Source organism: Hevea brasiliensis, chromosome 7 (assembly GCF_030052815.1).
Source record: "Hevea brasiliensis isolate MT/VB/25A 57/8 chromosome 7, ASM3005281v1, whole genome shotgun sequence".
Taxonomy (NCBI): domain Eukaryota; kingdom Viridiplantae; phylum Streptophyta; class Magnoliopsida; order Malpighiales; family Euphorbiaceae; genus Hevea; species Hevea brasiliensis.
The window spans coordinates 4,400,830-4,424,243 of NC_079499.1; the positions used below are offsets into that span (position 1 = coordinate 4,400,830).

A 23,414-nucleotide genomic window follows, 5' to 3' on the forward strand; every position below is an offset into this window, starting at 1 on the left:
CTTATTTTCACTTAAATGCTTTTCTTTCTTTTTTTTGTCAAAAAATAAAATACACTCATTTATTAGTCAGTAATAAAAATAAATTATTATTAAAATAATAATAATTTTAATAAAATCATTATTTTATATAATCTACACAATATATATTATTATTATGTTGAAAATTTGATAGTATTTTACTTATTATGTAAAGTTTGCTTGAACTTCACAAATAAGAAATGATTAGATAGACATTATACTTTCTTTAAAACTACTTCACAATGTGTCCATTGTTTTCTTCATCATTTTATTAATGCTTTGATCCCATTTTCTAGTTTTATCATAAATATTAATTACTAAATTATATTTTATTTTTAAGATAAACCCATTTAAAGTTGTGAACGTGAAATATATGAGAGTAGAGAATCGAACGTACATTTATTGTACAAATAATTAATTAAATATAAAATTATATTTATAATAATATTATTTATAAAGTTACATATTTTAATAAAATATATATTTATATAAATTATTAATTAAAATATATAAAATTGAAAGGAATAATGGAAAGTATTTGTCTTTATAAAAATTTAGGCTCCACTATCTACTTTGAAATCGACACAGCCCAGACTGAAATTAAGACAGGGCAAAGACAAAAGAACAAAGAAGCTTTGTATTAGAGAGGAGGAAGGAGCCGGGGATCACTGCCTCTGCTCTGTCTGCAACCTTTGAACGCTTAATCCTGTCCTTTTGCATTTTAAAGTTGAAAGGGTATTCTGTGGTTTTAAACTTTAAAGTTACAGTAGAGAGAGAGAGATGGATGGTGGAAAGGGAGTGGAAGCAGGCCCATCCACAACAGGAGTAGTTGGTGAGAAACAAGAGAGGCAAAAGGAAATGGCAGACAAAGCACTAGCTGAAGCTGTTATTGATTATGATGATGATGAGGAGGAGGAGGAGGAGGAGGGTAGTGGGGTTCCTGTTCCTGTTCCTGGTTTCGTACCTGGGCCTTTGCTCTCTCTCAAGGAACAGATTGAAAAAGATCAGGTTTTTTTTTTTAATTTTTTTTCTTTCTTTGAACACCCATTATCTTTAAAATTTTTAGTCTTTCTTGATGAAGTCCTGAACTTTCACTTACCCTCTGTTTGGTTGCTCAGAAAATGTGCAGGGGTAATATTTTACTAGAAATTGGTCAAATTGAGTTTTTCGGTTTGTGAAGCCTGGCAACAAAAGCTAAAATCAACAATTTTCTTTGGCTATTCCCCCTCCACTCCCATCCATTTTCCTTATTTTAACAGAATCTAATTGCGTATTGTGTATACTCCCAAATTTTCTCTGATGTCATTTGTATTTTAGATTTTTTTCCCCTTTATATTTAAAGTCTTTTATTGTGATTTGCTAACTTCTGTGCCTGAATAATTTTATGAGTTGCTCGATAATTGCAGGATGATGACAGCTTAAGGAGGTGGAAAGAGAAGCTACTTGGTTGTGTTGAGGGTGACTTAAATGGTTTGTGTAGGGGAGTCTTTTATTCACCATCTTTTAGTCTACATCTGCGTTTGTCATGCTTCACATCATCACAAGTTTATGTCTTTGTTTTGTTAGGCCAAATGGAACCGGAAGTGAAGTTTCACTCTATAGGAATTATATCCAGTGACTTCGGGGAAATAAATACTCCCCTACCTGTTGATGGCAATCGGAGCAGCCAAGTCCATTTTACTCTCAAAGAAGGATCTCGATACCAACTTAAGCTAACATTTAATGTTCTACACAATATTGTTTCTGGCCTAAATTACTCAAATATTGTGTGGAAGGGGGGACTCCAAGGTGCAGAATCATTTTCTAATTTGCATTTATTTATTTTTTACTTTATGGTTGTAAAAGAATAGAGTTGTAGACTTATCTAATCCACCTCTGAGGAGAATTTTTTAGTCTGAACTTGCCATACTTCTCGGCCTCAATGTGGTACTGTTTTAGCCGAATGTGGTACTGTTTAATCAGGGATACCGGATAGATACAGAATATGAGTTTATTTTATGTTGCCCTGTGGAGAAAAGCTCACATCTATATTGAGAGAGAACAATGTTGTGAGCTTGCGATGCTAGAGCTACTGGCTGCTTGGCAAAGATTCATCTTTGATCTTTCGTGGCCATTTATTTGATTTGGTTGTTGTTATGTTTAGCAGTATACTATTTAAGGTTGTTTTCCATTGATTGTCAGTTGACCAAAGCAAAGGAATGTTGGGCACTTTTGCTCCTCAGCGGGAACCATATGTGCATACTTTGGAGGAGGAGACTACTCCATCTGGTGCATTGGCAAGGGGAATTTACTCAGCAAAGCTTAAGGTGCATCCTACAATTCATGCTTAAATTTATGTTATTATGTTTAAGATCTGCATAGTGCTTACTATATTTCTGTTGAACTCGGATTTACATTCTTGTCACTGTTCCTCGCAGTTCGAAGATGATGACAGAAGATGTCATATGGATCTAAAATATTCCTTTGAGATAAAAAAGAGGAGCTAGCCAATTCTACACCAGTGTTTGTTTGTGTTTTCAACTTTTCACGTATGTCTTTATGAACCACATAGATGTTTTTGAATCTATTAAATTGAGATTGAATGTAGGTGTGAGGGAAATATAGTCTATTTTCCAATCGGCAACTTCGAACCAAAATTGTCATGCCTCACGTTTTGCTATCTTTATCCATTATCATACATTAGAAACTTGAGTTCTTGTGATATTCAAGAGTAAAAATTCAGGCATTTATGTGTTCATGTGCATGTGTTTTGAAGATAATCAAAGGGATATGTTGAAAAGATTTGCAAATAGGAAAAGTTTTAATTGGTCTGGCTAATAATGCTGGCACTGAGTGGACTCAATGTGTTAGAAATCCTTGTTGATATAAATAATTATAGAATGGACTCAATGGGTGCTAAATTCCTAGCAAAGATGAGCTAGCTAGTAGAATTTCGGTTTTTAACAGAGAAAATCCTAGACCTAGAGGATATTTGGGATTTCAAATCCTAGAAGAGTCACCAGCAGCAAAGGCCATTGCATTGCTTTCTGTTCTTAGTGATGTTTCTTTTCTTACCATCATTTGCAGACTACTGGTCATTTAAACAAAAAGAATGATAAATTATATCAATACACCATTTTCTCTCATGAGAAATCCACTGTGAATAAAGATGAAAGATTGGACACTCAAGCCCTAGGCAGCAAACGACGTTTCTCAAACAAGCTTTGTTAGTTTTCTTGAGAAGCTGTGTTATGGTGGTCTCAGCATTTGTGGCTTTGTGCAATAAAGGATCAACAGTTATTAAACTCTGTAATATCTGATCCCTTATTTAGATTGAGTGCATGGTGATTTATTGCATGATTTGATTTTTATTGTTAACTTATTTGAAAAGATGATATAGTAAAATAAATATAAAAATTATTAAAATACTTTTTATTACTGTTTTAAATATATAAATAGTTTAAAAATATTACTTGAAAAATATTAATTTATAAATAATGTTTTCATAATAATAATTAAAGACATTTTATTTTTTTTTAATTAATCACTAAATATATCTTCCATGAGAGAATAAATTATATAAGAATAAAATAGGAATATAAAAATTCTAAAAGAAAAAATGCTAAACCACCAATTTGGTGATTTAGAAAACTGTGAACTATCACTTTACAATCCAAAATCATTATTCTTTAGGAACAATATTTCTAAACATATAGAATAATTATATCATAAAATATGAAATCATCACAAACTATGATACAAACATAATGTCAAATACAATGCAGAAGTCTAAAGAATCTGATACTGCGATATAAAGTTCTCTCTGCATTCCTAGCGTTGGAATAGACAAAAGGTGAAAAGAAAGAATAATGGGAAGAGTATAATCCTTGCATAAGAAAAGGCATGATATTTTGACATAAAGAATTTCACACAGAAACTTCAATAGATTCCTTTCAAATCCATAAATAAAATAATATAAAATTTCATGAAGACCAACCAAGATTATCTATCTCTGCAAAGTTTCAGGTGTATAATTGAAAAGAATGATTACTGTATAGAAAAAATACAAGAGATGAAAACTTTCAATACAAGGTTTCAATTCAAAAATAGGCGCGTAACATTTGAATTGTTACAGAACAAATCTTGTTGTATGTTTATTATCCTTTTTGCTAGGCATTTTGAGGGCAATTGGACAAAAAATGTATTTAACTATTCAGTAAATAAACTTCAAATTATAATAAAGGCCATGCTATTCATCTGTATATTCTTCGATTTACCACTTCATCAACTGTATGCTGCACCAACAGTACCTTGCTCGATGTTAAGACTCTCTGGCCAGGAACGCTCGTATTCTACTTGAAAATACGCTCCTTAGTTGCATCTGCTCAACTGAGCCATGTCAGTGCAAATACATGAAGTCAAGAATCTACTTTTGGTGCTGTAATGGTTCAAGCTCAAAAGTAGCTACCAGAAAAGATAAGCTATGCCAGAGTTTCAGAAGTTAGTGCAGAAGGCAAGCATTTGGCTGATGAAAGCAGATGTGTTGCAAGTAGCAAAAAGGAGGAAGCCGAGATGCCAAGTTAGAATTTCAACAGGGACAAAGACCACCAGCCATTCTGTGTCTCATTATGCGTGATGCATTAAGAAATGATCAAACAGCTTGATTCCAGCTTCCAAGAGAGAGCAATTGCAGGGCTAGAACTTGTAATGAATGGAATAATGCCCAATGCCAGCAACTGAGGCAATAGGAGGAAGATCACTCTCAAAGCAGACACAACATAATTTTAATATTATATAACTAAAAATTATCTAATCTAAAATTTACATATGTGATGCTGACACAAATAGGAAAATGATACACTCGATTAAACTGAAGCTATCATGATGGTACATTAAATGGTTTGCCTGTCCTGAATAAACTTTCACTACAAATAAGCTTTAAAATTCTGTACAAGCGTCTGATTTCATTGTTAGCATATAATGATGATTTGTAAATAACAGGAATAGTGAACAAAATTGTAAAAGCACCTTTGCTTTAAAGCTTGGACATATACTATTGAAGATATAGTAAGAGTTTCCTATATAATGGACCGTAGAAAATGTGGTATAAAAAATGATACCATTTTATGAATGGTATAAGCAAATTATTTAATGAAAAGGAAAAATTATTATTTCGTTTCTGTATTTTAACGAAATTAATTATTTAGTCTTTTTATTTTAAAAAATATACTATTTAATTCTCTATTTTTAGTCCTAACCTGATTAGTTCTTCCACCAATTTTTTCTGTCAATCAAACTACAATTTAGTCTCTCTATTTTAGTGAAAATAATTAGTTCATCTCTATATTTTCAAAAACAAATTAATTAATATTTGTGATTTAGTTCTATAAACTTTTTAGTCCATCTGTTTATTTTTTTACACCTAAACTGTCTTGATCATCTCTCCTTTATTTCTCTTTCACCATGTCTCTTCCTCTATCTACCAATACCCTTCTCCCCCTCATTTTTTGTATGTTTTTCATCTTTGGATAGAAAATTATATAAGCTATCTTTGCAAATAAGTTAATAAGTTCTTCTAGATCAAGGCGATAATCCAAGAAAATTGTTTCTCTATAAAGAAAATACAAAAAATGAAAAATACTTGAATAATTTTTTAAAAAAAAAAAATGCAAATTCAAATTTAGACTTCACACATCAAAATTTCCATTTTCATCCGAGAATATATTTTTTAAAATATGGGACTAATTAGTTTTAGTAAAATAGAGGGACTAAATAGTAGTGTTTTTCAAAATACATAGACCAACTAATTAATTTTACTAAAATAAATAGTAATTTGACTAGTATTAAAATCCGTGGACTAATAGAAAATTTGACAGAGAGACAAAAGTTTAAAGGAAGCAAAATACATAGAATAAATAGTGTATTTTTCAAAATATAGAGACCAAATAGTTAATTTCATTAAAATGCAACGACTGAATAATAATTTACCCTAATGAAAAATTCTAATTCTACAACTGTTCCGATTTCCAATTTATAATTATTGGCCTGAGGAAAAGACAATTGGTACCTTCTAATCTAAACGTAATGCAACAGCGTGTCAGCTGAAGAATTCTTCAACCTACAACTCTGTCCTAGATGAACATCTCCAAAAAGATACCTGCATGTACCATACATCAAATTAGAAAAAGGAAAAAAAAGGTTGATAAATAAATATTTTGATAGAGAAAATAGAAACCTATATTCACAGTATTCAGGCCATGCACACCGAGCCTTCCCATAGTCCCAATAACAGTCATCATCCCTCAAAGGTCCACGCTTAGCTATTACAGATGATTTATCAGTGAAAATACTCAGGGTAAGCCATAAAAAGGGAGAACAAATAGTGTGAGATTCACCTTTTGTAACAAATTCTGATTTTTTGTCAGGATGGATATCATGCCACATCTGAAGCCACAACTCTCGCATTAGAACAGGGGATCTAACAATGTTCCTGTGATTTGCTACATGAAGATAACTTCAATTTAATTTGCAAGAAATCAATCCTAGCTGCTGCTAATCATATGCAATCGATCTTCATTTCAGAGACAAAGCCAACAGCATATGATTGAAGTAAGTTCATCTTCTCAAAAAAGGCCATTGCAGAAAATAAAAAAGATGATTAATATTCAAAACTCCATTTTGAGACTCAAGTTTTCTAAGAGCACCAGCGCAGCAACAAGCAAAATAAGGAAACTACTAGGCAGTAAAGAATCTTCTCAGAGAAAATGATCCCAGACATTCCTATACATGTTCCCCAGAAATTTGACTACAAAGCCAAAGATATATCCCTAAAATTTACTTCTAAAATTCCCAAATCAATATCATTTTAGATAACATAGGTAATATAATTCAAAATCATGCGCAATATAATTCAAAATCATGCTAAGTTTATGAGAACTAAACATTTGATTTGATCAGCAACTACATTATCTGCAAGTTCTATTATCATTAGCTATATCAGATTGCCTCCAGTAACATAAATCAACTATTTGATGTTGGAATTTTATAGAACTGTCATTTTCAGTTGATGAATGTCATCATCAGTTCATTCACACTACAGGGAATGTAACACACCTTTATCAAGCTCCCAAACTGCTGTCCTCTTTCCTGGAATGCTTTCAGAATCTTCATAATATGTAATGTATTTTACCCTTGGAGACCTTGTCATGTTGGGAACTACATCTGCTTCATGCTGATGTTCAACATTCAGTTCCACCTGTACGTCAGACCCGTCATGCTCTGACTGAAAACAGAGAATAGATGGAAGCTTAGAATGGATGTGAAGACTCTAAACAAGTTACCATAATCAGTTACTTTTCAGAAGGAAAGTTTGGAATTTGAAAGCATTTCCTTGTACTTTGAACATATGAACTGCCACATTAGTAGATATGTATGTCATGCAGTACACATATCTAGATATTTGCATGTATTTATGCGTACAACTATAACACATTACTAGTCGCTGCAGTTATTTGTTTCTAACTTTCTGCATCCAGGATTACACTGCAGTAATATGTTGCTACCCCACACAAATGCCATCTGCAGACACTCATGCATGCATCATACTGAGCAGACTATAAGTACCTGAGGAGCTCTTGTTATGTTAACTTTTGGTCCAAGCCAGTTCTTGCACAAAGAGAGAGAATTATAAGGTACCTGGAACAGATGTGCTATATTAATTGAAGCTAAAGCAATGCATGCAATTTCAGATAGCACATTAAAAGTGATATTTCATGTGTTTACTGTTTCATCCCCACTTGCGGCTCCAGGATTCCCCTCAACCAGATTCCCTGACCTGCAAGAAGAGCACATATGTGTAACTTACAAGTTAGAACTCACAAAGAAACCAGGTGAAAATATCATATCTGTTTTGAGAAGATATGCACAACTGTGCTCTATGTAAACATGCATTTCAATAGAACCAAGCTGCAGAGGATTACATGAAACCATTTTTGTGATTATCCCCATAAAAATAATATAATCCTTGTACTATGTATGAAGACAAAGTAACAGATGGGTAGACTGAGGTAATCATACTCTTTAGGTAACCATAACCAATTTTGGATAAGATGGAAGGACATTAGTAACATGAAAGGGCTGAACAGACATATTCAATAAATAATCTCCTTTGCTGCTTCATGTTAACTGGGAGGTAATAAATTCAAAAACTTCAGCTCTTTACATAAGTGAGATTCCTGGACAGAATTATGTATTTTTAATTGAGTTAAATTCCTTCACAAACTTAGTTCAAAATATGAAGATTGAATCTATCAATAATTTGAACTATTATCAACTTCGCATCCCATTCAGTTTCTCTAAAGAGCAATTTTTTTTTTTGGGTATTCTTTTCCATTTTCACTCTTTTCATAAAGGCCTATGTTGAAACACTACATTTCAATACAATATAATGGAGATATATTGAAAAGTTTTCTATGGCTCCAACATCAAAAGACCAATCGATGACATGCTCTTTATGCAAAACTTCACAATTTCTTCTTTTGTGATGTAAATCTAATCATGAGAACAGCAAGAACGACTGAGCAATCGGCACCACATTCAGTACCAGTCTCATGATTAGTCTTGAAGCTCTGAATGCAGACTAATTAACAAGAGTCACATGTATAATACATGCTCCTTAAGTAACACACACACACAGAGGAGAGAGAGAGAGAGAGAGTAAGATTTTATTCCTTTCTGCTCACAGTGGACATAATATTACATCTTTGGTAAAGAAAACCAACAACAAATCGACCAGTATAGTATGCAGATACAAAAATGAGTTAATGTGTCCATTGTTCATTGTTTAAGATTATTACAGAAACTGACAGTGAGGATGGCACTTGCCTTGAGACCAAAGATCCTTCAAGCTCGTAAATGATATCTGTTATGATCCAATTATCAGGGTAAGGCTTGCCACTTGGCGCAAAATAGTAACCAACCTGTTTAGCCAATACCAAGATACCAAAAACATCATCCCCTAGTAATAAGAATGAACTATTTTAGGGTGCAAACAAACTACCAGCCATTGAAATAATGTCTGATGAACAGAGAAAATGACCAGCTAATACAAAGAAGACCGATAGAGAAATTCTTGTCTTATACAAAACAACATGACTCTTTCAGCTGGGGGGCGCCAGAAGGAAAAGGCAGGAAGGGGGAAAGAGAGAGAAAGAAGGGAAAGGTCAGTTGTACACATGGTTTGAGCATAATAGGAACGGAATTTTACTCTAACATTGTTTCATGCATGAAAGTAATGACAAAGCCAGCATGCAATTAGCAGCATTTCACTGTAACATTGGGATAAAGGCATGAAGCTTAGAGCCAAGATAACAGTACGCAGAAAGAGATTCCCCAGCCATTCATTTTTGGCACCAAAAATAAAAATTCACTTCATGTATGCAATTACACCCATCCACAATGAGTTCACTCAAGACAAAAAGAAAATATCATATTCCACTTCAATGAGACCATTATACCTCAGTCTTCAAATCAACTCCATAGATGCAAAAAACATTTTTAATAGGTGGTCTCTCCCAAGGTGTAAGTGGATTCAGAATAGGATCACCATGATATGACCTGAAAAAAAAGTGAGGTACTACAAATTTAGATACACAAGTAAAATTATGCAGTGCACTGCACACATCATTCGCACTCAATAGTTTTTTATGAACCCCTGACCTCATCACGCACAATTAAATAACAGATAATGAAGGAAGCATTTGGAAAGTAATATTTCATCTATCTACGAATGCATGAACAGTGATGTAATATAGTTTTAGTAAAATCACTAATCAAAACTAACTTTCTATGTGAAAGCTCTATGGTGAACAATGCATTTGCAGCTTTATATGATTTTGAAGACATAATAGAATTTAGACTATTCAGAATAAGCCGCTTCTCTTAAAAAATTGATGAGTTATGGCAAAATTGCATTACTAAATGAATGGATAATCATGAAGCTAAGGAATCAGAATCATATCCGTGGTAAGGATTTTTTTTCGGAGTGGAGCTAATTGTCATCCAACCTTGAAAGAAAAATGTCACAGCATTAGCCAAAAAAATATATATATAGAGTTGTTAAGGACCCACATGACAGACTGACAGGGACACAAAGAAAATACTGACATATAGGGACATCTGGAACAGTAAACACAGTTGCTAAAAACACTGTTAAGCTCTAAAATGCAAGAAAATACACTGCAATTTCTAAGGTCAATGGCTTCAATATGTTACAAAGCAAGCGGAAAAAAAAGAGTTAAAATTCTTATCGGCATTTATTAAGAAAATACCCACTTCTGTAGTTGGTATAAGAGTCTCTTGTTATCAGAATCATAGTCCTCTATTGCTTTGAAAAATGTCCCATCTGATACTTCACGAGCTGAGAATGATAACTGAGTAGGGAGTCCACATTCCATGCTAGAAAAGTTGGCCTGGGCTACTTCTGTAACTGGTGGATAGGCATCAAATGCTGCAAAAATGGAATTTGAACAGAGCCAATAAGCTTCTTAATAATAATGCTGGCATGTTGCCTTTATAAGATGAAACTATGAAGTATTACCACGTATAGAAGGGATTTCAATATTGACAATATTTGTTGGCCATCCAGAGTAATTTAAGAGAAATTCATGGTCTTCACATTGATAAGTCTGATGGCTTTTCCTGGATGCCCTAGAGAAATGCTTCCAGTATGGATTATCAGCTGTACAATACTTTGAAAATGGCAGCATCCATAATGAGGAGGCAAAAGAATTGAACATCAATCGAGCTGTACCCTGGTACCTTGCCAAGTATGTCATGAGCATGTGTTAATAATAGGCATCCAAATCCAATGGCGCTTACACCCAAAAAAAAAAAAAAAAATTGACAGATGCCTAAACTTCTAAAGACCTGTTTGGCATTGCTATTAGAGCTGTTGTTGAGAAAATCACTTTTTTAAATATATTAAATAAAGATTAATAAAAAAATAATTTAAAATTAAATTTGATAAATTTTAGTTATAAAAATAAAGAGTATTAAAAAATAATTTAAAATTAAATTTGATAAGTTTTAGTTATAAGGACAGTAAAATAACAAAATAACTTTTTCAAATTGTTTTTTTCAATAGCATCTAAAATAGTTTTTTTTTTTTTCATGAAAAACAGTTTTAGCCCTCCAACCACGACGCCAAACAGGCATTAACAAGCTAGTGAAAGTCACAATGGTTAACACAAATTCCACCAAGTATTTGTAACTGTAAGATTATTTATGATTTACCAGTGTGAATCCACTATGGTGATTATATAGGCTTACATTCTCTTAGAAGCACTATTTAGCTAATTTAGATCATTGGAAATCTTGGAATATCTAGATAAGCCTATTATCAATAATTTTAAATATTTGCAGTGCTATTGATATTAACTATAAAAAAGGAAAAAAAAAAGGGAGGGGGAGTGGGAACAATTATTCAAAAAATAGAACGATGGCGATAAAAATGAAGATAAGTTGGTTAATAAACAAAAATACCAATTAAAGAAGGATAGTCAAAACAAAGAAACTAAATAGGTAACCTCAGAAACAGGAAGACCAAATGTGTTTCCAAAAAGTGTTGCTTTGACCGTCTCAGTTGCACCAAGAAGAGGAGCTCCTAGAATCAAGCAACAAAATAAGGTCGGATAAGTGACATATTTTACCAAAGGAATTCCAACCTTCTTGGAAAATGGATTTTGATGCAAAGAGATCATACCAACTGCAAAATAGGCATGAATGTGATCGTCCAGCCATTGGCTGTAATGCTTTGGAGCAATTTCTAGCTTTAACCATTCCAGAAAGTAGCGGAAGACATAGTTACCCAAAGAATGGGCAAATACAATTGAGGGTCCTCCACGAAGTTTATGTGCAGTTTCAAATGTCAATCTGCAAAAGAAAATGCAAACAAAAGTCAAATCCCCAGAATTAACCACAAGATCTCATAACAAACTCAAGAGTCAAGACATGTGATTCAGACAACGATTTTTGAAACTATTACTGCACATTTAGTTTTCCATCAAATGCATATGCTGACAAATGCAATGAAAAACAAGTTCAGGGATAGACAAACAAGTAACCAGCTGTTTAAAGACGATACAGCACAAGGGGCAATTAATGTCAAAATAAAGTCTGCCAATCAGGCATAGTTTGGTAGGTCTCTTCATACCTTTTAAGAGTATGGAAGTGGGAGGTCTCAAATTCAAGTCCCTCATCCATCAATAATGGTGAGAAATTCACCATTATGGTTAGAGTTATAACAAGGAGAAGGCTACACCTGGTGTGTACCCTACAATGTATTATAGTTCATTTGGCCTCCTTATGAACCAAAAAGAAAAGACAAAATAAAGTATTGTTGAGCACCAAAAAAAACTACTATTTTTTAATTAATCATTAAACTAAATTCAATTAGATTCAGATTGAGAAGCAACTTGTTTTAGGTATTATACACACACACATACACACACACCCCTCTATTTTCTAGGCTATTCATGCAACTAGAGGAAATACTCCTTACACATCAACTTTGATTTATCTGTGGGAATCTAAGGAAATTGGCTAAACCACAAAACTTGTTTGTGGAAAGAAAAATGTCAAGGTCAGGAGCAACAACTTCAATCAGAATAGAATAGTTGCTTAAATAACTTAGAGAACGATGAATCAAAACACTAAAAATTTGATGTTATAGTGATTTAGGAAATGTACAAACTTGAGCCTGTGAAAATAAAGGTCTCGCTCCTCCAGCATTGATGGCGCCAATCTCCAATCATATGGAACGGCAATAATTGCATTGGCCTCAATACCAAATTCAATGCACCACTTAATCCATTCTTTCCATACTGAAGAAAGAGGACCTGAAGTTCATCAAGACAAGCAATTCATTAGGAATTCCTTGTTATCCAACAAAGACATAAATCACCAGATTTAAAAGAAGCAAAATACAAAAGAAGGTAGGCACAAAAACCTGTTATACAACCAGGGTCAAGTTCTGTAATCGCAGAAAGACCGCTATCAGGCCGCGACTTGCATTCAGGATGGTCTGTTTGATTGTAAGGATCAAGTAGCATACACTTGAGCCAACAATTTACAGCAGAAAGAAGCTGCAACAATTACCAACTCCTTCATGAACTACTGAAAATAATTTTCCTACAATTTTGCTACCTAGATGCTAAGAAATGTGACGATAATTAACATGAGTAACGGGATTTAGCCAATACCAAAGGATGCAGTCATCGTTTCATAACAAAGAACACAAACAAAAGAGAAGGACAAAAAATGGATAGTTACTTTCGTGCTGTCGAGCCAGACGAGGTCAAGAGGGTTAAAATCCAGAGGAGAATAAGGGCAGTCGAGGAAAGACCAAGCTCTAAGCTGAGTTGACGCGAAACCAGGAATTATTATCCCCGATAGCTTCGAGTAGTCTCCGCTGAACTCTCCTCCATCTCCGGAGCTTCTACGAGGACCTCCGACGAGGATCAGAAGCGCCACGACGAAGGTTAGATGGCGGAGTCCTTCTGTCATATTTCATCTCACTTCTCGTTTTCGAGACTCGAGAGAGAGATAGTATGGAACGGACTCGACGACTCTGACTACCCGTTTGGAGTTGAAAATTTGATGGCTTGGTGGATTAGGGGCCGCGTTTTTCCGCAGACATAAAACGGCAGATTATCTACTCGTTTTAACATAAACGATGACGAAGACCAATCATTTTATGGTTTTGTCTCCGCGTCTGAACCAACGACGTTTGACGTCGTCAGCAATGGCGCCAATAACATAATGAAGATAATGAAGAGAGAGACAATAATTGAAGAAGGAAGACAGTCTGTGCCTTGTTTGCATTTGTTTGGCGATGCAACCGAAGCCTGAGCGACTAATGGCGCAAAACGACAACAGAGAGCTCCAAGCAATGCCTTTTCACGAATTGAATCGAAATCAGTTATTTCAAGAACGCGGTTGTGTTCGTTTCACGGGAAATCGGTTCCCATGGAATCATTTACGGCGTCTTCTAGGTTCCAATTCCGTGACCACCAGCAACCGGAGGATGCAACAGATTCCGATGCCAGTTCCGACATCTCCTCCTTGTCTAGCGACAGAGATGAGGAGTCCGAGCTCGAATCCATGACCGGAAAGGTAGGTTACTTTGAATTTTTTGTTTGGCTCCCAAGAAAACAGAAGTAAAGGCAGAAATGAGTGCCACTAAAATTTTGATTTCTTTCTAATATGGTAATGTGTATTTCTGCTGTTTGATTTTAGGGGATAAGGCGTCTTTGTACGGAGCTACTGGAAATAAAGGCGACATCGGATGAGGATTTTCATAGAAATATTTTCGCTAATTATTCTACCTTTGTTGGGTACCTTTCTTATTTTTTTTGTTCTTAACCGTTTCCCCATTTGTCATATTGTCTCATTCAAATATTTTGGTGTAATTTGCTCAAATAGCTGCAAATAAGCACATTTACAAGTAATCTGGTTATGTGTGGTATGCTTAGTTTAAGTAATAAAAAAAATATCTTCCGATGGACTGGTCCTTTTTCATGTTAAATCAATATGTTTTTTTGCCCAATGTATAATGCTCGCAGAGTATATGAGGAAGTAAAAGAAATGGAAAAGGAATTGATGCAGCTGCGAACCCATGTTTCAATGCAAAAGAGGCTTGTAAAATATCTAACTGATAGTGTATACCTAAGGGTTTTATCAGAGGAAACCGTGGAATCAATCACTGAGGAGCTGAAATGTGATGAATATGCTCCCTTAAATCAGTTGGAGGCTCACATCAGTAATATTTCAGAAACCCTGGACATGCTTCTATCAGAAAATCGAGCTGATGATGCTATTGCAATTTTAGAAATGGAGGAAGAAAACCTACAAGAGGTGCAGCTTGAAGATGATATACCATCAGATGTCTTAATGTTATATAACTCTGCAATTTCTGAGAGGAAGGCCATGCTTACATTGCAATTAACTCTGGTCGCTGAAAATTCAAGAATTACTGCTGCAGAACTCCAGAAGGCACTAGTTGGAATTTGCAGGCTGGGCGAGGGTCATCTATCAACTCAGTTATTGCTCAAATATTATCATTCACGTCTTGCAACTGGAATAAATAATTTACAGAGTTCAAAATCATTTTTACAAGGGTTGTATATCAAAGAACTTTCAAAATTTGTATTTTCTATGATTTCTCAAGCAGCAAGGAGCTTTGTAATGCTTTATGGAGAAACTTCTCCTTATGCTTTAGAACTAATTCTATGGGCTGAAAGAGAAATTGAAGTATTTGTTGTTTCTTTTGCTAAACATCTTAAATCTACCTCAGAAATAAGCAGTGGACTGTCTGCAGCGGTAGAAGCTGTGCAGTTTGCAATCTCATATTGCTCTTTATTAGAAGCTCAAAGATTGGTATTGCAGCCATGCTTGGTTAAGCACCTTCGCACTTGTATGGAAGATGTTTTAGAGACACATATAGACCATTTTAAGAAAGTCATCAGCATCTTTACGGCTACTGATGCTTGGGTTTTGGGCAGATATCTCGTATCTGGAATCTTGAATGAAGACTGCTCTTATATGGTTGTTGGGCAGCAACCAGAATACTGTATGCTCACTAACAGTGGCCGGAAGTTTGTAACTCTGTTGCAGGTTTGTTTGCTCTCTTCTCACACTTATAAACAGATGAGGAATCAATTTCTAGAGTAAAAAACAGACGTTACAGAGGGACTGTTCAGCACCATATGGTTGTTTGTATTGGTCTAAAATTTATTAACTGGGAAAATATAGAAGACATTTATCATAATAAGGAATGCCAACTGAGTATCCTGTGCAGTTTAATCCTTTGTTTTCATCAATACAGCTGTGGCAGCTTTATGTGAACACTTTCAGAATGTCCTGAGACCGCCATTAGTTGCACAAGTGGTAGATCTTTGTTTCAATGTTTATAGAAATGTTGACTTGACAGATACACCAATATACTGTATCTCTAGGTGAAAGTTTTTAAGGATAACCTTGTCTTTTCAATATTTTATTTTTCTCCTTTTTGAGAGATCTTTCGCACATTTGCTAATAGGACCACAGAACAACATGGACTTCAAATGTAGAATTAGCCAATTCAAGCAAAACTAAAACTTCATATCCTATTGTTTGTTAGAACATCTTATGCAGGAGACTTGGGATTTTTGGTGAAATGATATTATTTGTTTTTGAGGATACAAATTATAAAGGTTGAACAAGGAAAATTTTTTTTTTCTCAAGCATGCTCACAATTTGCAGTACATAAACTGTAACTGAAATTTTGCTAATTCCCATCCTTCTTTTTCAGGCTATCATCAAGGATGTTACCCCTTTAGCTGCCCTTCAAATGGAAAGTTCTATCCTTTCTGGACTCAGTAACCTCTTCATAGAGTATATTGCCATCCTTGAAAAAGCTATCAGCTCCAAAATAAATGTGCCAGAAAAAGGAGGTTCAAGAATAATTTTGGCAGAGTCAGTGCCACAACAAGTTTCAATTCTATCAAATCTGTCAACGCTTGAACGTTTCTTTTCTAGCACTCTCACAAGCATTTTCAGCGGCATCAACTGTAGTGATTCTGAGCTAACAAAAAATGGTTCTCAGCAGCAGGAACTTGATAGTTGTTTGATGGTCATTCAACAAGCTTCTGCTCAGCTTAGAGCTCAGTTCTTCCAGCAATTTATATACAGAGTAGTGTCTCTTGAGGTCTGCAAATGGACCCCAGAAATATGTGTTGATAGTGAGACTTGTTCCAGCCTGGGTAATGGTCCGATGGCGATGCCCTCTGCTGTCTTTCAGGTACTTTTTTCTTCTTTTAGTAAGGAACTAGTGAATTGCCCGTGGCTATTAATAATTTTAATTTACATATCAAGATTTTATAATAGAAATAATTAAAATCTGTCTATATATAATATAGATATAAATATATGTAATTAATATATGTTAATATATTGTAAGTTACCTTATATTAATGACTACTTATTATAATATTAATAGGATAACTATTAAATAATTTATAACTTAAAATTTTACGTGGCAATGCTATTATGTTACGTATTAGCCACGTGTCAATACTCTAAAAGAAAATGCAACTTGGCAGATGAGAATTGCCTGTGCTAATGCACGTGGCTATTAATAATTTTAATTTTTTTTTTAATTTTAGTATATAAAAATAATGTAATTTTTAAATTTTTATTAATTATTTCAAATTTTATTTATATTACTTTTATTTCTCAAGCTTTTTAATAAAGATTTCATAATAGAAATAATTAAAATCTATATATATATAATATAGATGTAAATATATATAATTAATATATGTTAATATATTGTAAGTTACCATATAATAGTGGCTACGTATTATAGTATTAACAGGGTAACTATTAAATAATATATATCTTACATATAATCGAGAATGCCACTATAATGACCTAATAGGGGGCCATTATCGGCGCTAGAGAATGAGTCAGCTTAAGGCTGCTAGAACCCGTAGCAAGCCTAAAACTTGATAAAAATATTTATTTATTCCATATAAACCAAAACCGAAAGCAACTCATAAGCAACTACATTTTAGCATTTTCATCATAATATAAAACATTTCATTTAAAATAGCTCAAGATTTTGAGCCTTTTCATAACATTTATAAAATTTTAAAGTGTATTTCATCCATTCATATATAATCATAACAAGTGCTTAGGGTTTAAGGCAACTATACAGACTGATCTTGTTCTTACATACTGCATACTGACAATACATTGAAATCAAACATAGTATCTAACAATTTATAATTACATATCTACTATAAAACCTCAAATCATACATATAAGTATAACACTTGCTATACCTTAGCTTATTGCTATCCTTTTTTGTAAATATTTCTAATCCTGCAACACTTCACCTGGGGTTAAGAGAATGAGGTAAGTTTCGAGAAGTTTAGTGAGTAAACTAACAGATTTTCATTTGTCATATTATTCAATTCATACATATGTAATGCATCAGTCAAATGATTTTTATACAACACAAACAATTCACATAAGATATACTTGTCATTAGTGATTTTCCAAAAGCAATTTGCCCGGCTCATAAAGATTCTCTTCAGGACTTCCTCTTAATACCTAACATAACCAATGTGTCTGATAAAGAAGCTCCTCGGGTCTTCCTCTATCATAAATAGTGAACCAGAAGCTTGTTAGGCCTTACCTGGTCTTACCACATCATACATGATCATAACATAAGGGAAGTATTGAGCATCAATAATTTAATTATACAGTGATGCAGTATCTTCGTATTCTAAATACATACAAAATAATAATATCATAAAATGATGCATGTTGATGATCATAAGTCTAATTACATTCAAGTAAATAAATTATCATTTATTAAAGTTAGTGTTACTTACCTTTTATAGCTTATCAACACCCAAAACACGAACGGTAGCTAAACCTTTCAACCTTGGCTTTCCGGGTCTTTCAAGTCCGATCTTATAAAAGACGGATCCTAATGAGTTATCCGGGCTTCTAAAACCCTATATACATATCATACAGTTGATTCTAGGTCATTATGGGATCTGAAAATAGGTTTTGGAGTTTTGAAACAAAAAGGAAAATAAGGCAGAAAGAAGTAACTCTGGCTGTCGAAGTTCTAAACTCCAAATGCCCTTCAGAAGTAGTAGCTACTCCGGTTGCCGAAAAGAAACAATGGTTTTCGGCAGCCAAAGTTGGGAATTTTCAGAATTCGCAATTTGAACTACATAAACTCAACAAGGCTAAAACTTAATCCTTCTTATTTCCCAAGCTCAACACTTGACAACATAAATACAATCCACAAACTAACCAACTAACATCAAGAAACCTAGAATCCTAACATTCGTCCAAGAATTTATCCCCAAATCCATAGGAACTTCAAATTACATCAAAAACCCAAAAGAAGGGAAAATGAACTCAGTTGCATAAATACCTCAAACCAACAACTTAAAAACCATATACACAAGGTTATTAACCCAAAGAGACTTGCTATTTACACATGCATGTATAAATGGAAAAAACAAAAAAACCAACTATGAACATTCTTATAACTTGGATAAACACTTGAAAACCATTTGATGCACGACAACAATCTCATATATATATATATATATATATATAAAACTACTAACTTAACATTCATCAAGGAGAATGTTTACCTTTTTAACTTTGGCTCCTAAACTTTAAAAGCATTAACTTTCTTGTGCATAATCTACACTTTTACTTCAGCCCTCGAATCCTGAAATCTACTAAAGATCCTCAATCTTTCAAAGATTTCTAGTTTCTATTTAAAAAAATATTAGTTTGTTTCGAAATGGGAAGAATCCCACTCTTGCATGCAACAGTAAAGAGGATGAGGAAGAGAATTTTGAAATTTCAAATTCTTTTAAAATTTCTGAGTTACAATGATTATTTATACCCCTTGTAGTCGATGAGACTTTTGGCTGCCGAAAGCCATTCTTTCGGTTGCTGAAAGTCTCATCTACAACAACCCTTAAAACACCACCTTAAAACCAACTATATATATATAAACATAAAATACCAAATTACATTTACAAATGATAAAACAAAAATTTCACAAATCCTAACTTTTTCTGAATCTCTACTAGGGTTTCCAAGACCTGTCCGGAACCTCCCTCCGCGGTTGATTCTGGTCATAAGAGATTAGGGGGAATTACAGCCACGTGGCAATACAATAAAAGAAAATGCTACATGTTAAACTCTTGGAAATGCTTTCCTATTATATATATATATGTTAATTTATAATTTCCTTTTAATTTCAATATATAAAAATAATATAATGTTTTAAATTTTTTATTAATGATTTCAAATTTTATTTTTATCACTTTTAACTCTCAAACATTTTAATAAAGATTCATAATAGAAATAATTAAAATTTATCTATATATAATATAGAAATAAACATATGTAATTAATATATGTTAATATATTGTAAGTTATCTTATAATAATGGTTCTTTATTATAGTATTAATAGGTAACTATTAAATAATTTATAACTTATATATAATAGAGAATATCACGTGGCAATACTATAAAAGAGAATGCCACGCGTCAGACTCTTGATAATATCTTCCTGCTATATATATATATATATATATATATAGGAAGTTAATGACCTCATTTTTTAACATTTATGAAGTGCTACTATTAATTCCAATCAGAAAGGAGAGAGAAGGAAGAAGGAAAGAACATTTATTAGCTCTTTTAACCTTGCTTATTCTCTTACAGTTATCATTTTTTGCGCGTCAGGTGTTGTTTCTGGAACTGAGGAAATTAGATAAACTTACTGAATTCAACGTTTTTGAAGTGGATTGGTTGATGGAGCTTTTAAGAGAATTGATTGAATCCATATTTGTCTGGATTTCAAACAACAAAGATATTTGGAAAACTAATGAAGAAAATCAGGTATATAGTTTTGCTCTTATGTTAAGATAGTTTCTGCCAGCTCATGTGTTTTTTAGTAAGCACGTGGTACTTTTTTTCAGTCATTTGTTATCATGGTGCTTTAGCATTTACTGAATTAATTTCATTCATGTCCATGAGTTTGGAACAGTTTGTTCTAGACATGCATTTTCTAGTGGAAATCACAAGGTATGGAGAATACTTCTCCAAGAACCCCGTGGTTCCTGCAAATCTCATGAAATCATCCTTCATTTCAGCTGGATTGGATCCTATAAGGTAATTCTCTGAGTTGATATGCTTGTTATCAGTCCTGAAGGCTTGTTATCAGTCCTGAAGAATTGTTATTGTTGTGTGTTCCCCATTTATGCAATTTGTGGAGCAAATTTGTTGGTTGGCATGTCTCTTTTTTTAATAGGTCTGTAACTGTAATAATTCTGTGTTGTATATGAACATCAAACTACAAGCTTACAGGCATTGGATTTAGTCATATAAGTACTTAGCCATGCCAAAATTCATGCTAGAAGAAACAGTCCATGCTATAATAATGGATATTGGAGAGCCTAATGATTTATGATGGTAATAATATAGATGGATGGACGCTTTTGGCTGCAGCATATTAATCACTCCTATTTTAAACTACTGTCTGATATGTTCAAAAGGAAACCTTCGGGCAGGTAAAGAAAACTGAAAACTCAATGTGAAATTGAAAAACCAATTCAATAAAATTGATCAACTGAACTGATAGGTTTGGTAGCAGATTTCATTTTACTTAAACGAACTGAACTGAAGTGCATGCATGCGCACACACGCACATTTATTTATTTATTTTATTAGATATAAAAATACTAATAAGTAAATATTCTTTTAGCAATTTGCATTTTTCCAACCATTAATCACTATCATTTTGTAGTTTAGGTTCATTGTTATATGGAAAATGATTTCTGTTGAAAATATTTTTCAAGGAATTTTTTTTAGAATTGTTGAAAATTAGCTGGAAATTATTATCTTGCTTTTGGAGTACATCAAAATATTAATTTTCTTTCATTATTTAAGGCCATGAAAAAGATTTGACCTAGAAGAATTTCACATTCTTCTATTTAGAGTTGAATTTGGGAAAAAAATATTATACACTTATTATTGGCAATTGGTGTTGGCTGCCAGTGGCTGTGATGGCCAAGGATAGTCGATGATGGTTGGTAAACTACATGTACCTCTATTATTGCTTTATAGTTGCCTTTGTTTTTAATGAGTTTGTGGAAGTCCAAAAAATGACATCCTGTTTTGAAAATGAGAAGTCATTTTCAAAAGAAAACATTTTCCATTGATCATTTTTTCTAATTGTCCCAAATGCTAGAAAATGCATGAAATGTTCCTATGAAACAAATGGAGTATTAACCTTTTTATATGCTGTGCAATTAATTTAGGGAAAAAAAACGCTGTTAGGATCACGAGGAAGTACAGGTTTCAACATGATTTTCAAAACTGCATTCTGCTTTTTTACTTCAGTTAGCACAATTAGGGTCCCTTATAGATGATGGTTTTGAGTTATCTTTCACAGAGATGATGATGATGAGTGGGCTACAAAAGCTGCAGCTGAAGCAATTCAAAGGCTGCTGGAAATAGAGGAAGTCAAATCACATTCAAATGGTGAGATAGGTAGTGATCTTGTTGTTCCACCAGAAAATCATTCTGATCATGCAAGTGAAACTCTCCAGGATGATGCTAGAAGTTCATTAGAGGTTTTTTCATTGTCAGAAGAGGATCTAGTGGCCACAGAGGAATCAGAAGTTGCTGTCAACAATAGAAAAGTGACATTGAATACAGAGTTGAATGGTCCTGATTTTTTATCCGATGCTATGAAAGATGAGTTTTATTCTGTTGATAAGAGCACAACACATCCGCCAGACATTTCCGGAGACTTGGACAATATTGAACCTGAAAATGCAGCATATGATAGATTTCATTTTGCACAAGAAACCAGTTTACCGAACCTGCTGTTATCCGTGGGTATTGGTAAAGCTTCTGAAAAAAGTTTCCCCACTGACAGGATTGCAAGCCCCAGAAGTTCCAGCTAGCCTGCAAAGCAAGGATAAATAAACAGCCTGGAAATGGCTGCCTCTTTTCTTATTAAAGATTGCGAAAAGATTCAACTAGCAGCTCTAAGCAAGAGAGACCATTGATGATAAAGAATTGGAAAGGTATGAAAGGCATCATTCTTATTTAAAGAGGAGAAAACGAATAGCATATGAAGAACAATGACAGCAAAATGGTAATGCCTAGCAACAGCCGTTTAGTGTGATGCTTTATAAATTCAGAATTAATATAGATGAAGTAAAGTCCTGGATTTTTATTTTATTATTATTATTATTATTATTATTTTAGTTGAAAGTGGAATCAGCAAGGTTGTCACTTCTGTTTTTCTTTGCTAAAAAGGAGGGAACAAAAAAGTTTGTTGGCTAATTTCTGGCAAGACAAGGTTAGTAATGCACAAGAACCATTGCTTTGTATGAGTTCATTCTTTATATTTCTCCATTTACCAGCATAAATGATGAGTCATTATATGAAAATTTCTTGCAATCTCAGTCCACGCAACCATTTCTCGTAGGATCCAACCTGGATTTTCCCTGAAGCTGCAAATATGAAAGACCAACTTTTATACAAAAAGAAAATTTTGCCATATATAAATTACTAAATTCATAAATTTATATTTTAATATGCATTTAAATATTTAGTAAAATGATTAGTTTTAATTAATGAATTTTAATTTAAGTAATACTGAATATTTTCAGACATGTGAATTTTAATATGCATTTCCTACATAATTTATTACAAACCAGTCATTATAAAAGATAACTATCTAAGCAGTAGTATTAAAAATACAAAGTAATTTTTTATCTGTTCTTAGTAAAATCGCTAATTTACTAAATTAGAA

At 33.4% G+C, this 23,414-nt stretch overlaps 3 protein-coding genes across 8 annotated transcripts; 2 read left to right on the plus strand and 1 right to left on the minus strand.

Moving 5' to 3' along the window:
• The first annotated feature begins 585 nt into the window (after positions 1 to 585).
• Positions 586 to 2,704, plus strand: LOC110657591 (rho GDP-dissociation inhibitor 1). 2 transcript variants are annotated; one of them, XM_021814839.2, is made up of 5 exons: positions 586 to 1,026; positions 1,425 to 1,494; positions 1,585 to 1,806; positions 2,200 to 2,324; positions 2,436 to 2,704. In XM_021814839.2, the coding sequence occupies exons 1-5, from the start codon at positions 799 to 801 to the stop codon at positions 2,502 to 2,504; spliced, it is 714 nt and encodes a 237-aa protein (XP_021670531.2). In that variant the 5' UTR covers positions 586 to 798; the 3' UTR covers positions 2,505 to 2,704. The 2 variants fall into 2 exon arrangements, with proteins under 2 accessions (XP_021670531.2, XP_021670532.2); XM_021814840.2 differs by having other exon boundaries at positions 1,425 to 1,488.
• A 1,324-nt stretch (positions 2,705 to 4,028) lies between these two features.
• On the minus strand, positions 4,029 to 13,704 carry LOC110657593 (phospholipid--sterol O-acyltransferase). 4 transcript variants are annotated; one of them, XM_021814846.2, is made up of 16 exons: positions 13,327 to 13,560; positions 13,004 to 13,139; positions 12,749 to 12,893; positions 11,759 to 11,928; positions 11,583 to 11,659; positions 10,595 to 10,808; positions 10,330 to 10,504; positions 9,513 to 9,612; positions 8,881 to 8,975; positions 7,780 to 7,831; positions 7,621 to 7,692; positions 7,111 to 7,279; positions 6,393 to 6,497; positions 6,233 to 6,317; positions 6,065 to 6,154; positions 4,029 to 4,733 (listed from the first exon to the last, which is right to left on the minus strand). In XM_021814846.2, the coding sequence occupies exons 1-15, from the start codon at positions 13,558 to 13,560 to the stop codon at positions 6,073 to 6,075; spliced, it is 1,911 nt and encodes a 636-aa protein (XP_021670538.2). In that variant the 3' UTR covers positions 4,029 to 4,733; positions 6,065 to 6,072. The 4 variants fall into 4 exon arrangements, 3 of the variants coding, with proteins under 3 accessions (XP_021670538.2, XP_058005786.1, XP_058005785.1); XM_058149803.1 differs by lacking the exons at positions 4,029 to 4,733; positions 6,065 to 6,154 and having other exon boundaries at positions 6,231 to 6,317; positions 6,393 to 6,441; positions 13,327 to 13,704; XR_002495404.2 differs by lacking the exons at positions 4,029 to 4,733; positions 6,065 to 6,154 and having other exon boundaries at positions 6,393 to 6,487; positions 13,327 to 13,704.
• Positions 13,705 to 14,022: 318 nt separating this feature from the next.
• Positions 14,023 to 22,992, plus strand: LOC110657592 (exocyst complex component EXO84B). 2 transcript variants are annotated; one of them, XM_021814843.2, is made up of 8 exons: positions 14,023 to 14,169; positions 14,293 to 14,390; positions 14,619 to 15,669; positions 16,346 to 16,834; positions 20,330 to 20,485; positions 20,634 to 20,758; positions 22,041 to 22,129; positions 22,198 to 22,343. In XM_021814843.2, the coding sequence occupies exons 1-8, from the start codon at positions 14,023 to 14,025 to the stop codon at positions 22,200 to 22,202; spliced, it is 2,160 nt and encodes a 719-aa protein (XP_021670535.2). In that variant the 3' UTR covers positions 22,203 to 22,343. The 2 variants fall into 2 exon arrangements, with proteins under 2 accessions (XP_021670535.2, XP_021670533.2); XM_021814841.2 differs by having other exon boundaries at positions 22,041 to 22,992.
• The last annotated feature ends 422 nt before the right edge of the window (positions 22,993 to 23,414 follow it).

Excerpts from the sequence above, each read along its gene's own strand:
- LOC110657591 (XM_021814839.2), top strand. The coding sequence starts at position 799 with ATGGATGGTGGAAAGGGAGTGGAAGCAGGCCCATCCACAACAGGAGTA. Across the intron at positions 1,495-1,584 it reads GGGTGACTTAAATGGTTTGT|GCCAAATGGAACCGGAAGTG; the intron begins GTAGGGGAGTCT and ends TTGTTTTGTTAG. Across the intron at positions 2,325-2,435 it reads TTTACTCAGCAAAGCTTAAG|TTCGAAGATGATGACAGAAG; the intron begins GTGCATCCTACA and ends TGTTCCTCGCAG.
- LOC110657593 (XM_021814846.2), bottom strand. The coding sequence starts at position 13,560 with ATGACAGAAGGACTCCGCCATCTAACCTTCGTCGTGGCGCTTCTGATC. Across the intron at positions 10,505-10,594 it reads TGAAATCCCTTCTATACGTG|CATTTGATGCCTATCCACCA; the intron begins GTAATACTTCAT and ends CCATTTTTGCAG. Across the intron at positions 6,318-6,392 it reads ATCAGAATTTGTTACAAAAG|CTAAGCGTGGACCTTTGAGG; the intron begins GTGAATCTCACA and ends CATCTGTAATAG.
- LOC110657592 (XM_021814841.2), top strand. The coding sequence starts at position 14,023 with ATGGAATCATTTACGGCGTCTTCTAGGTTCCAATTCCGTGACCACCAG. Across the intron at positions 15,670-16,345 it reads AGTTTGTAACTCTGTTGCAG|GCTATCATCAAGGATGTTAC; the intron begins GTTTGTTTGCTC and ends CTTCTTTTTCAG. Across the intron at positions 20,759-22,040 it reads GCTGGATTGGATCCTATAAG|AGATGATGATGATGAGTGGG; the intron begins GTAATTCTCTGA and ends TATCTTTCACAG.